Source organism: Lissotriton helveticus, chromosome 8 (genome assembly GCF_964261635.1).
Source record: "Lissotriton helveticus chromosome 8, aLisHel1.1, whole genome shotgun sequence".
In the NCBI taxonomy this organism is placed as follows: Eukaryota; Metazoa; Chordata; class Amphibia; order Caudata; family Salamandridae; genus Lissotriton; species Lissotriton helveticus.
In genome coordinates, this window is record NC_136069.1 from 1,551,424,907 (window position 1) to 1,551,438,740 (window position 13,834).

The window sequence follows — 13,834 nt, forward strand, 5'->3', positions numbered from 1 at the left end:
ATTATCTAAAAACAAAAAGATGTTTTTTTTGGTCTCAAAAAGCACACATTGCCTGAACCTGGCACTAAAGTGGCCCACTTTGTGTTTGGATATTCTCCTTGTCAGTGGGCAGAATGCTGTCACTCACAGTGAAGTTAGCCAATGGCTGAAGTGAGCTGGCCCATTGCCCCCTGCTCTAAGCTGTAATTGGATGGATGAAGTTTTTGAGCGACCCAATAACAGGCCAGTGACTGAACAGAGCTGGTTGAATTTTCAATGTGCATATAACATGCATAGAATTGTAAAATCAAAAGATCTTGGCAAACTCTTGGGCTTAAAAAAAATGCGCGAGCTACAAGGATCGAGAAACAATGCACAGCCTTGTGCCAATTTGAGTGCAATTTAAATATTATGACATTTGCACGTGCTTGGCCTGCAGGTCTGCATCCCTTATTGTGTTATTGGGGCCAAGCCTTGCCCTGTCTGCCAGGCACTGCAAACAATCACCTCTGATTCGCAGAAACAGCAGAAAGGTGCTCTGGTGAGATCCGAATCTCGGTGTGCTCATGCGCCTGCGGCAGAGGTGTTCTGCTCAGCCGATAATTACAACTTCCGCTGCACATGGGTTCCCCCACCCTGCCAGCTTTCCACGCTTGATAAAGCACAATAAAGTTATGTAACATTATTTACTTTGAGGAACACTTTAATGCGGCCCTTCACTCTACATGATAATTAATATTACCATCAAAGATAAATCTCGTGAGCGGCGTTTGTAATTAGCACGAGATGTTACCTTTTCGCACGAGTTGTTACCTAACCTGATGCTTTCATTTACACCAACGCTGCACGTGCGGCTGCACGGGTGATCCCATTGTGCAGCGGGGGTGCAGAGCGCCACCCCCGCAGAGGTCCATTGTATGGAGCCGGCCTGTCTGAAGGCAAGCTGCTCCCTCAAGTGGGTTTCCGGGTGCCAAGAATGTGAGGCTGTAATGGGGCGCCTGGTGCAGTGCTAACCTGATTCAACCGGCAGAAATGCTTTCTAATTACACCGGAGCCCGGGGTTTACAGGATTTCGCGGTTTCTGTTACACACATGCAGGATTCCCACCTGGAGTAGGCCAGTCGCGGAGTATTACAGGCTGCAGTCAGTACCTCGGCATTAGACTTACTATAGATGTATTATAAACCGGTCGGATAGCTCAGTGGGTTAATACACTTGCTGCAGAGATGTGTGAGTAACTTGCAGATCACTGGTCTGAATCCTAGATTCGGTGACTCAGGTTACAAAATCGAGCACATCGAGTTGGGCAAGAAACAGCCATGAGAGAGAGTTAAGTTTGGGATTGGTGTTATTTATGAGGTCTAATGTATCATGCATTGGCGTAATAGAGGTATAAGACGATAAGATAGTTATGTGGGTTAATGCCCTTGCAGTAGAGATTTGAGATTAACCTTTGCATCACTGGGGTTAATTCTACCAAGGTCGATTCAGCTGTTCAGTTTTATTTTTCTCAAGTTGCTGAAATGACCTCATCGTGTTAAGCACAGGTAGTTCTGTCCTGTTTATGTGGTCTAACTTACTATCAGCAGCATTGGTGTAACCGAGGTGTAAGACTTTAAGATAGTTCAGCGGGCTCGTGCACGTGCAGCAGATATTTCAAAGTTACCTGTGCATGATTGGTGTTATTCCTAGAATGGTCGACTCGGCAGTTTTTGTTCTCAGGTTGCTGAAACGAGCTCTTAGCCAATATGATTATTTAAGGGCAGCACCTAGAGATAGTTCAGTTTGAGGTGTGTTCTTCTTAGTTAATAGCAGGGCCACAGGCTGCAGGGATGAAAAAATTATGCGGCATGGTTGACTACATTATGCAAGTGGAAAAGAGTTATGCAACCTAATGCGTTACATTTTGTGATGGAATTACTTCATGATTGTGTCACTTTTTCACATGTTAACACTGCCAGGGCAAAGGTTTCCCTCATTAGTGCCAGTTTAACATTCGAATATAGTAATAAGCAAATCAGAGATGACCTGTCAACCTTTGCAGAGGCCCTTCCACTGTGCAGCGAAACAGGTTGCCGCAATTTTAATAACATTGTATCCATATGACTTAAAAACATTTGTTGTTAAAAGCTGCAGAATATGCAGCAAATTAAGGATTATGTGGCAACTGCGGAAAACTAATGATTATGCCGAAAACTTGCAGTCGTAAAATTGCATAATTCCAGTGGCCCTGCTTGGTAGAGAGAGAAAGAGGTCCTGGCGGGCCAGGCAGCAATTCACAGAAAAAAAAGAAAAGACAAGATGCCCTTCAGGGGCTTTGCCCCAGTCTCTTCTCACGGACAGGCGCTCAGAATGTTGACACTGGGAAAGGCCAACGTGCCAACTAATAATATATATTTGACATATATCAATTACTATTAGTTTTGCAGCATTGAAAATAATGGTGTTACTTTTATACTAAGTAGGCCTTTTGGATAACTTGTTCCCACACTCTGTTCTGAGGCCAAAACGCTGACACTATTGCTTCAAATGCTGTGTTTCTTCAGTAAGTAAACCAAGAAACAAATTGAACTAGCGAGCTCGTCGGTATTCATTCTACCTCAGAAGGATGAAATACCTTGTCGGCCCTGCCGAGATTCTCCAATCTGCAAATTAGAAACATCTCAGCAGCAGATCTATAGCTCGCTGAGCTATCTTACCACCTACTTAATTTACCGTATTTTTTCACTTCTCAAAGCCTGGATACCCAATCAAGCTGCCAGGTGGTCTTGGTTCAGGAGCCTAAGCAGGCCCTTTCCCACTCTCCTGTTAGTTTCAGGTGTGACCCGTAAAATCTGAGCGCCCCACAGACCATGTTTGATGCCACTGCCTGTAATACATAAGCAAGGCATCCCGCGCGCAGAGGCCTACCTTCACAGCCAGGCCTGGTCTGTTCCACCACATTAGCCCCTCACGGCCCCCAGACAATAGCAGGGCGGCGACGGGAACCGAAAAGGGTCATACCAGCTCCACTTGGCCGTGAATGGCGTGGTCTGACTTTCTTCTGGGAAGTTGGAAGTTGTTTCAGGGAAAATGGCTCCAGATGGGCATTTCAAAGCACGATTTTGCAAATGCATTTCTTAAAAAGTCAAAAGCTTTGCACACTGTTCGGAAAAGGAATATATGAAATATTCCAAGAATCCGGGCTGTATCAAACAACCTCGGAGGATTATTTCTCCGTATCAGCAAATAATTATTGCTGTGTGTATTAGAAAACATTATCATTGCCTTGGGTTTACTTTCAAATCTGGATTTTGCTGACGAACCCTCAGTCCACCCAGCCATCAAAGCAGCCAGGCCCAACCCTTCAGCCTCCTGATTGGCCACAGGACGAAGGGAGCTGGAAGCCAGAGACACACGTGGAAGGATATTCTTGGAGAAATAAATATACAGTATACGAATGGCTTATTTTTCGCTCAGCCCTACAAAGAGAGTAATGTCCTCCCTGCTGGCAAATCAGACTAAACTCTCTTCAGGATTCACCGCAAACCCTGTCATTGAACCTAACACTGAGGCACAGATTGGCAGACATTTCGCACTGACGCAACCCTGCGCAAAATGTGTTTGGGGATGTACTTTTCGGCGCAGGTTGCCTCAAAATAACGCAAAGCAGCACTTTGCGTCACTCTGCCTCAAGGGGGCATTCCATGGGTGGTACATGGGCGTACCCATGCTACCACCCATGGGATCAGATTTACAAGCCCCGTGCGACATCTTTACGACACTGTTGCGGCACTTCTGTGACGCAGCTTTATTGTACACAATGCGCCACTATGCCTCATATTTACAACGTGACGCATCTAGTGAGATGCGTCATGTTGTAAAGCCCTGCCCTACATTACACCTGCGTCAGGTATAATGTATGCAGGGTGGGCGTTCCGACGTAGGAAAGCCTCGTGAAAGTGATGCAGTTAAATCTACAAGATTTCACTGAGTCACTTTTACAAAGCCATTGCATCAAAACCATACGCCTGCTTGAAGCAGGCGTAAGGAGTGACATAGCAGGTTAGGAATAGGCATTCCTAACCATTGCTGGAGCAATGCACTGCCTATAGGTCAGAAGATGCGTCACGCATCTTTCCATCCTTGCACCACGGTGCACCACTTTGTAAATGCGGCGCATCCATGGTGGCGCAGGGCAATTATTCTGTGACGCAAAATAACTGGCGCAACTCTGCTACTATGCAGAGATGCGCCAGTTATTGTAAATCTGCCTCATGGTTTTTAACGCAAAACCCTATGGGGCAGATTTACAAGCCCCTTGCGACACATTTACGCCGCCGTTGCGTCACTTCTGTGACGCAGCGGTGGCGTAAATCATGCGCCATGTTGCGCCGTATTTACAACGTGACACATCTAGGGAAATGCGTCACGTTGTAAACCCCTGCGCCACATGAAACCTGTGTCAGGTTTCATGTGGGCGTTCCAGCGCTGGGTGGGCTTTCCCTCGCAGGTACACCTCGTAAAAGTGACGCAGTGAAATCTACAAGATTTCACAGAGTCACTTTTACAGCCGTGCTGCGTCAAAACCCTGCGTCTGCTTGAAGCAGGTGTAAGGATTGACGCAGCACGTTAGGCATGGGGCACCCCCGAGCCTTGCTGGAGCTGCGTCGCGCTTGCGACGCGACACCAGCAATGCGCCGCATTTTCACCAGGGGATGCAACACACAACTGCCCATCCGTGCGCCACAGCGCGCCGCATTGTAAATACGGTGCATCAGTGGTGGTGCACGTTTAGGTAGATGCGTCGCCTCTCTTCTGGCGCATCCCTGCTGATTAGCAGAGATGCGCCAGAAGTTGTAAATCTGCCCCTTAGTACTCATGAGAGTAGACAGGGTTTTGCACCCAAAAATGACGCCGCTTTGAAGCAGGCATTACAAGTGAGAAATGCTTTTATATCTCCTAACTTTTCCCACTTTGCACGTGTGCTGCACGGCACCGCACACATCAGAGGTGGGAAACGTTTTAAAGTTAGTGTAAGCATAGTATTTTACACTGGAACGGTGCCATCTCTAATACAAAACCTATGGTAGACACCGCCAGCCTGGCACCAGGCAGCCTGATTGTGCGCAGGGCACGGAGAGAACAGTATAGTGCCATATCTTAGTAGATATGGCGCTTTCTTGCGCAACACAGCAACTTTGGTTGTTCCAGTGTGTTCAGTGCCACCTTTGTAAATCTGGCCCTGAAGTTTGGTCATGACTGAAGAACCTGGGACAAGCCACCAACCTCACCAATTCAGACCCAAACTGCTGAAAGTTGACTTTTTCAGCCAAAACTTTCCTCTCTCTGAAGTAACCAAAATGAGACAAGCAGCCGATTGTAAAATCAATTAAAAATAAATGCTTCCGGGGAGATGGGAAAGGCCCCAGTCTCCAGCTGGGAACTGGTCCAGTGGGGTGGGGATGGAGAAAGAGGCAGGCCGCGGTGGCTCCGCCCCCTCCCGAAAGGGATAAGTGGCCCCGTTCCCCGAGCGCACCGCACACCTGTGGACTCGTCTCTGACAGCGGATCCGGAGACAGGCAGAGTGGGTTTTCATGCTACAGGTCACGGGTGAGTCACCAATGAGAGTGCGCTGCCAGGACTCGCTCTCCCCGGGTGATGAGGCAGCAGAGACGCGGCTGACGGGATCTAATTGCAGCTGTCGGTCCGCGCCAGACCGCTGATCCCTCGGAGCCCAGACTGGGCTTCCATTGGCTGACAGCTTCGGAGAGGTGCCGGCAGGTAACGGGAGGCACAGGTGGCCTGCATCCGCCGCTGGTGTGGACTCGGCGTCAGGAGGTCCCGGCGCTCAGGACGACACTGTGTGATCTTGGACTTCGTGGGCCACTTTAAAGAGTTCGAGGAAGACGCACGGTCCACCGAGCCACAAAGACAAGCATTCCAGCTGCTGACACAGGTGAGATGAGCACTCTTGAGGCATCTGAAGCAGATGTGCACCAGCTCCTTCCCTCCTCCAGATGTTGGAGGGAGCCATGGAGCAGGGGGGTGATAACTGAACGACACCCAGCTGCCCACCCGTGGTTGGGGCCTGCTGTGAGACGGTCAGTTCTTGTGTTTTAGGACTGACCGTCAACACAGCTCAGGATTTTGAAATCTTGACTGCTCCCCCAGAGTCGAAGAGGGCGAGAATGCTGTGAATCAATGAAACATAGCGCTTTGCACACTCATGCACTGCTAGACTGTCTTACGCTACGAGCCTGTGTGTGGCACTGTAGTGCTGTCAGAGTATGGGAACCCTTGAAATATCCTATATGCTGCATTCACTCACCTTTATATTTAGAAGGAGCTAAGTGTTCTGGGTATGGTATTGACTGCTTAATGTCTGTTAATGCTGGAATACAGTTCCTGATTCCCCCTACTCAAGAGTCTTTTCTAAATGAGTTAAGACGGGAGGAACAACAAGGCCTATTTATTGTATTGTAGGATTTGAATAGCGCCTCGTAACGCCGACGAGGCCGCTAAGCTTGCTTGCTAGGGAATTGGTTGCGGGTAGGTCTACATGGGAGGGGTGAGTGAGGTCTGCTGACACTAAAGGTATGGATTGTATATCATTTAGATTTTCATTTGTCCAGTGATGCGAAAATCTATGTAATTAGGTAGCGCTGAGCTTTGAAATAGAGCGGCTGTAGGCACTCTGCATGCGTGGACCACAGAGAGATAAAATATTTGCCCAAGATCACACAATATAAACAAGAATATGTAGGTGGGATTTGGACCTGGTATTCTTTATTTTGATGTGTCCAACTCAGCCAGGAACCCATTGTATTCTGTTAAGCAGTTATTCAATAAGATCTTGCTTACTTGATACACCATATAATGTTTTTATTTTATTTAAGAGAATCAGGATTTTGGTAGCAAGATTCCGTACCCCAACCATTCTCGATTTACTTCCTATAATTGAGGTGACATTAATGCTTTCCGGTGTGACGGTCACGTGGGTGCCGGCTGTCTTTTCATCTAGGTAAGGGAAACAAACATCTGCACATTGATTCGTGAATGCCCTGTTCGGTCATATACTGTGACTGTCTCGGCTCTGACGGTGATATTGCCTGCTCTGTATTTCTACGTTGAAGCCAATGCGGGAGAACGCGCAGTGACGTCATCACCATGCGACAGTGCGTGGGGGCTGCAGGCCTTGTGAGAGTCAGTTAAGTCCTTGTCTCGGAGACCGTGACGTGTGTGTTACCTGCAGATTCAGAGCAGGGTGGCCTCATATTCCAAAGTAGATAAAATGGACTCTGCCTATTTGGGTGGTAGTAACACTTAAGTCCACCATGTAAAATGATAGTAAGGGCTATGAGCCGAGAGTAGGGGTGCTCTCTGTTTGCACCCTGCCTACTCTTCGTTCCTCGCAGTCATAAGTGTTGCTGCACCGTAGAAGGCCCCAAAGGTTGACCGGTCGCCCTTCTGGTGTATATTGCGGTATTTGGGTGTCAAACAGGTACTTATGTCGGGAAACCTTCGCCCAGACAATGTATAGTGTACCTCAGGAAAAAAAAAAATTAGTGTCACGAAGTCACCAATTTCACGGAAAATGTGGACAAGAAGAGGACAACTTGCAATCTTCCAGAAGATGCAAAACTTCCCAAATTATTGCTCAGAGGTCGCAGAGGAGCTGTGCGCAGCCCTTGATGTTATTGTCATATTTCCAACCTGAGTGGCTTTGCTGCTCTGGCCTTTAATCCCTCAGAGGAGGGGCTGCCACCTTCCCCTCCGCTGCTATTGGAGGATTATGGTAATACCAGGTGAGGAGCAGGTGGAAGGATGCCAGGCGCGTTGTACTGAGACAGGTGGTGGGTACCGTCCTCCAGCGCTGGGACCTGCAGCACAGAGCCGACTGCAAGCCCTGCTCGGCTGCTGATTTCAGGCCCAGCGCCGGCACCAGGCGCTCGGATCAGGAAAGACACAACGCAGGGATCATTGCTGCTAAATCCCAGCGCGCACCGTGAGCAGCACACGGTGTGCCCGCCCTTGTCTCATAATAATTAGATTCTGCCCAAGAGCACAAGGCAGGCTTTGCCGCCTCGTCCCTCAGGCAATAACCGAGCTCGGTGTCGCATCAGCCGGCCTGGGGTTTAGCTAACCTTCCCCTTCCCGGGTAGACGAGCGGTTGCGCAGACTGACCTACTTCTGAGAGCGGTTAGAAGGCATGGGGTAGAGATTCAGCGCTGTGAACGAGGCTGCAAGATGCAGGCGACCGCAGCAGCCGCAGAGTGGGCTGAAGCATCACACCTTGTGCGGATCCTGCCCATGTCTGCGGTGCGCTCCGTGTGCAGGACCAGGGCGCCTGCCCAGGTCTGCGGTGCAGTGCCAGGCACAGACGGGATTGTGCACTCCAGTATAGTATAGGAAAAACTGCAGAGGGCATTACTGAATATTAGAACATTGGAATGTTGGGAGCTCCAGTGAAAACAATGGAGTGCTCTGGGCTTATAATGGCTGGTATAAGCCTGGAGCTCCAACATTCCAATGTTTCTTTGTTCTCAGCTCTGGCTGTGAACAAAGGCTTCAGGGAGCCCAAGGGGATTCCAATCCCCTCACGCTCCCAAAAGGCTTTGTTCTTTTTGTTAGAACATTCTGTCCTCTAGTGACAGAATGTTCTAATAGCCTTATAGCCCTTCGTAGATGGGCTATACCGCTAATAAATTCCCTCTCCCTTGTTAAAGGCCCTCGCCTTCGGCTCGGGGCCTTTAACGCTGGAGAGGGCCTTTAAAAGCCGGTATAGCCCTCTACGGCGGGCTATAAGGCTATAGTGCACCGTCTGTTTGAAGCTGCCAGTCTTCCTTTCACTGCAGGTGACAATTTGCCCGCGTTTGAAGGAGGGGTGTTGATGTCCATTCCTGCAGGTGTATGCCACAGGTGCTTGAAACAAGGGAGAGGGGTGGGTGCTGCGGCACCCCCAAAATAAACATGCTCGAGTTCAGAAGGTGAATGAGCATTGAATATGCCTTTTAATTTTGCTATTAGGCTTCTCACATTAGCTGTGTGTTCAAAGAGTGAGGTCAAATGTCAGACTATGTCCCTGACAAGTTACTGTTTATTCTTTTAACACTGAGATTGGTGTTTACTTTTCTTTTTGTGACCGCAAAGTGGGAGGATTTTGTAAAGTGAACTGTGTGACAATCTTGCGCCAGTCCAGGAAGTGTGGAAAGGAAAGGATGTAGGCTGCAATTTTTTTTATAATGCACAACAAATTTCAAATATATGTAAATGGACTGTACAAATATTTCAGAATATATCAGCAGTTAGGAAAGAAAACATGAAGCACATGTTTTGTAAGTCTGAAGTATGTTGGAAAAGATTTTAATAGGATCAAAACAAACCAAGACACTTTACATGGTATGCGGAAACAAGCAATATTTGCTGAAACCCTATTCCCACACATTATCGATTGTGTTCTATATAGTTTTTTTATCAGTAAAACTGCATGCTTCTGCACATTTTGTGGAAATTTCAATGGAAACTGCGCTGTCTGTTAACAACAATTCGCTACCACACCACACCATGCTTTAGTAACATATTTGCGACAATGTGCTCCAAAATTCCCCACCGGCTACATGCTACCCGTTACCACTCTGCTGAATACATTTGCTGCACTTGTTGTTTGTGAGACGCTTGGATTTTTCACAATCCCTATGACCTAGTGATGTAACAATGATGGTCGCACCCCTCCTCTGCCAATTGTTACCGCACCACTGGTGTATGCAGTGAGTGACTCCGGCCACCTGCAGGGTGATGCCTCGGGCTCCATTAACTCCTTTTCTTTCATTCCAAGGGGTGCCCTCAGGCGGGCGCCCTCTCTGTGCCCCACCTCTGTATGCCTCTTAGCAGCTCAGTTGCCTCTGGACTCATCTGTAATACAGCACAGGCACAGAAGCAAAGTGTTCCCGCCCCCATGCAAATAAGGGAACCTCGCTTTGTAATCTCGGCAACTCTTATGTTGTGACAGCACAACCTACATTACTGAAGTGTCGGCACAGCTATCTGCGGGCTCTTTCTCTAATACCAAAGTGCCACACACAACAGTGCAGAAAATTTGTGCATACAACTTTTGTGCCCAGGTCACTTTTTTTCATAACACATTTTATTGTGTTTTTGACACATATCAGGGCCACGCTGACCTTCGTACATGTACAGAACATTATAATGGACAATCCAGTGAACAGTTAGAACATAAAAACCTGCACAGTGTCTACCAGACCAACCCCACCCTCCACAAATCATTAGCAAAGCCTCTAGGCAGAAGTAGCTTCAGTCCCCATCTCCGTCTCTCATGTTACGTGACCCTATTGTCGTATTTTGGGATCTAGTTGGGAGTCCATTGTGCGGACAGCCCCGGGTCACTTTTTGCAATAGTGCCCCTGTACGGCATGGGAAACAACCTTTACAACGCACTACCATTACAACGCAACTTTTACAACGCAACATCCATTACATCGCATGACACTACAACGCAACCATTACAACGCATGACACTACAACGCATACCACTACAACGCATGTCATTACAATGCATAACATTACAACGCATAGTACCCTTACACTATCCAACACTTACCCTACTGTTGCACCCCCCTGGAGTTAGAATAGTCATTTTTACCCCTACACTATCCAATACTTACCATACATGCAATGTAATGTTATGCGTTGTAATGGTATGCGTTGTAAAGGTAGTATGCATTGTAATGGTATGCGTTGTAAAGGTAGTTTTAAAAAATTCGTTGTAATGGCATGGGTTGTAATGGAATGCGTTGTAATGGATGTTGCGTTGTAAAACCTGCGTTGTAAAGGTATGCGTTGTAAAAGTATGCGCTGTAACGTCATACATCCGTACGGCATGTACTGTGGTGGAGGGCGGAGTCCACTCAGTGCATATCTGTGTCCGGCGTGTATTTCACGACTGCCAGTCGTAGCCTACCTCAACGCCCTGCGGTACCCTGGCTCTGTCTGACTGATCACGCGCTCTCCTGACTCCCTGGACAGGGCCAAGCCAGCGGGCTACTCTCCCGCTCTCTCCAGTCCGGCACCTCTCGAGTAGTTTGCGTGCCTCATTTGGAAGGCATCAGGCATTGCATTACAAGTCTGTTAAGTGATTGGACCATGCCTGTGTAGAAACATATCTAGGGCCTCATTGACTATAAAATGACGCAGTGCAGCGACGCAAGCCGTTTTGTGCAGCACACATAGAGGAAAATGGCATCAATTATTGTTTTTGTGCAGGAAGGTGTCCTTTCCTGCTCAAAACAATCTTCCCTGCAAAGCAGGCCCCCGTGCAACATGACACAAGGGTGCCTGCGCTGGCGCATGGCAGCTAATTGTGCACCAGCGCAGATGAAAGCACTCCGATGCGTCGTATTGTTAATGCGATGCATCCATGTGCTTTTCAAATGACGCAGCATGGGTCAGCAACATGGCTTGTGGCGCTGCGCCATTTTGTAGTAAATGAGGACCTAGGAGAAAAAAAAGTATTTCTCCTCTTTGCACCACTCGTACGCCTCCCATGAGGAGGCGTAGGACCACTCGTACGCCTCCCATGAGGAGGCGTAGGACCACTCGTACGCCTCCCATGAGGAGGCGTAGGACCACTCGTACGCCTCCCATGAGGAGGCGTAGGATTCTGACGCATTCCCAGGCTTACAACACTTTGTAACGCAGGTAATGTATCAGGTTCCATGGATGTTGCGTGGGAACACCCACAGCAACACCCATGGAACGCCCCTTTCACGCAGAGTAATGAGTGAAAGGGGCCCATATTTACATGCCCATGAAAAGTCACGCAGGATGACTGTACGTGGCCTTCTAAATATGGGCAGGCACACTGCACTGCTAGTGCGTCAACAAAAAAAAGTGACACACCGGTGGCGCAATTGCCTTGTAAATGAGGCCCTTACTAAGTCACCCATGCCTTTTTTTTTATTTTAAACATGTTTATTGCTCCATCTTCTCAATCAAGTTGCAAATAATCATGTACATTTAAGCTCATGATTCATGATCTGACTACCGTTTGGGCCAGCTGAAGTTTTGAAAAGACAATAAGGGTGTGTTGTGGAACTTGCCAGCTGTTGAGTGTATAATTCCACTTAGCCTTAAAACTGGTGCCTCAGATACATACAACCAGTCAAGGTAAACCCCTTCTGAGGACTGAAGTCATTGGTTTTTCTCTTGGGATCCGTGAGCTTTGCTGCTAGCCGTGTGGCTCTCTAGTGCCTTTAAGGCATCGCCCGGGTATGTTATGTTACTTTACTGTTAATTTCTAAAGCACACATTCATTCACCAGACAGTCTCTTGGCGCTAGGTAATGGATCGTCCTTCATCCCCATATTCGGGTATCGTGGACGTTAGCGCTTAGGTGAATTGCTGCGGGGTCCAGTCTGGTGCAAACCAGAGCGAGCGTGAGTGGTTGCTTCATCCGGCATAGTGCAAGAGTGTGTGTGAATGGTTGCTGTGAATGGATTATCACAAGTTGGAGTTTGCAAGTGTGGTTGCCTTGTCAGAGTTTGGTTTAAGCTGCAGGTTGGAGGCCTGGTTGGCGGAGAGCAGGTTTGGAGTGTGTCCTCCATGAGAAGTGTCAGTGTTGTGCATAAGGTCTTGGGAGGTGCTGTGGACGTGCTGCCACCGTCCTGCTTGTGTTATGAACAGGAGCACGGTTAGATCCCTGTCTGGCCCACCATGCCAGCGTCTTCTTTGAGGCTTCCATTTTTGCTCAGAAAGAGTTTTCTACAGCTGTAGGGTGGTCCAGGTTGTCCTATAGAATCTTTACACAAAGAATGAAAGGGCTGCTGTTCACTAATACTCTACTCAGGGCCACTGGAATTATGCGGCAAGGCAAATTATGCGGCATAATGCTGAACATTTTGGGTACTATTACACCTTTATTTTGTTATTTTTACACATGGTAGTACTGTCTGTGAAAAGATTTCACCTCATTAGTACCAGTTTAATGCCTTGATCTGTCTTGTATTAATACTGAGGACCACATATGGAAAAGATATTAATATACTGTAAATTACAAATTGTTGTAAAATCAATAAAAACAAAGTTAAACAAAAAATGTGTACCAGTCTAACAACCAAATACAACCAAAAGATGACCAGTTAACTATTACAAAGGGCCTTCCACTGCGCATGAAGCCACATTGTCACGTTTTTAGTAACTTTTGATTAGACTGAGCCAGAAACAACAGATTATGCGGCAGATTATGGATTATGTGACAAACATGGAAAATCATAATTATGTGAAAAAAGCTGTGAAAGCACAATCCCATATTTCCAGGTGCCCTGACGGTACCTTAGACGGTTGGAAACCAGTTTGCCAAGTGACGTAGAGCTTTGTCTTCTATTTATACAAACAGCTGTCGCTGCATGAAACTGAAGTGCTGACTCATGCTTTTCTTCCTTTGTCTTCTCTGCAGACTCACCTGTAAAGAAACCTGTCTGGTTGTGAAAAGGCTTTCCAAAATGACGATGAGTCACGACTCCGGCCTGCGGATGGCGCTGGCTCTGCTCGTCACTGTGAGTATGAGCTGTCGCTTTCAAAGCTGAGGCTCTGAGGGAACCTTGATAGGATGGTTCAGTGGGTTGTGCAACTGCGCAAACTCCAGCATTGCCAAGCTGGCATTGGATTGTTTGAGACTTTTTGTATTAGTTTTTGTAATCTGACCAATAAGAGCGCTTACTGCTTGCCTTATCACTAGCTAGTGGATTTACACATAAAAGAGTACAGAGATATGTGAACAGGCGATAGCTCAGTGGGTTTGGGGGTACACACTCCTGTGTACAGCCCGGGGGTGACAGGTTTACATCTCAGCAGGCCC

General features: G+C 47.6%; 1 protein-coding gene across 3 annotated transcripts in view; it reads left to right on the top strand.

Moving 5' to 3' along the window:
• RELT (RELT TNF receptor) overlaps positions 1-13,834 on the top strand; it is a 183,532-nt gene that overhangs the window by 71,668 nt on the left and 98,030 nt on the right. For 2 of the 3 annotated variants that reach the window (XM_078658553.1, XM_078658554.1), the window contains exons 1-2: positions 5,499-5,917; positions 13,433-13,532. In XM_078658553.1, coding sequence (XP_078514679.1) covers positions 13,479-13,532 — 54 coding nt within the window. In that variant the 5' untranslated portion in view covers positions 5,499-5,917; positions 13,433-13,478. Of the gene's footprint in view, positions 1-5,498; positions 5,918-13,432; positions 13,533-13,834 lie in introns of those variants that run through there. The other variant, XM_078658555.1, reaches the window with a different exon arrangement.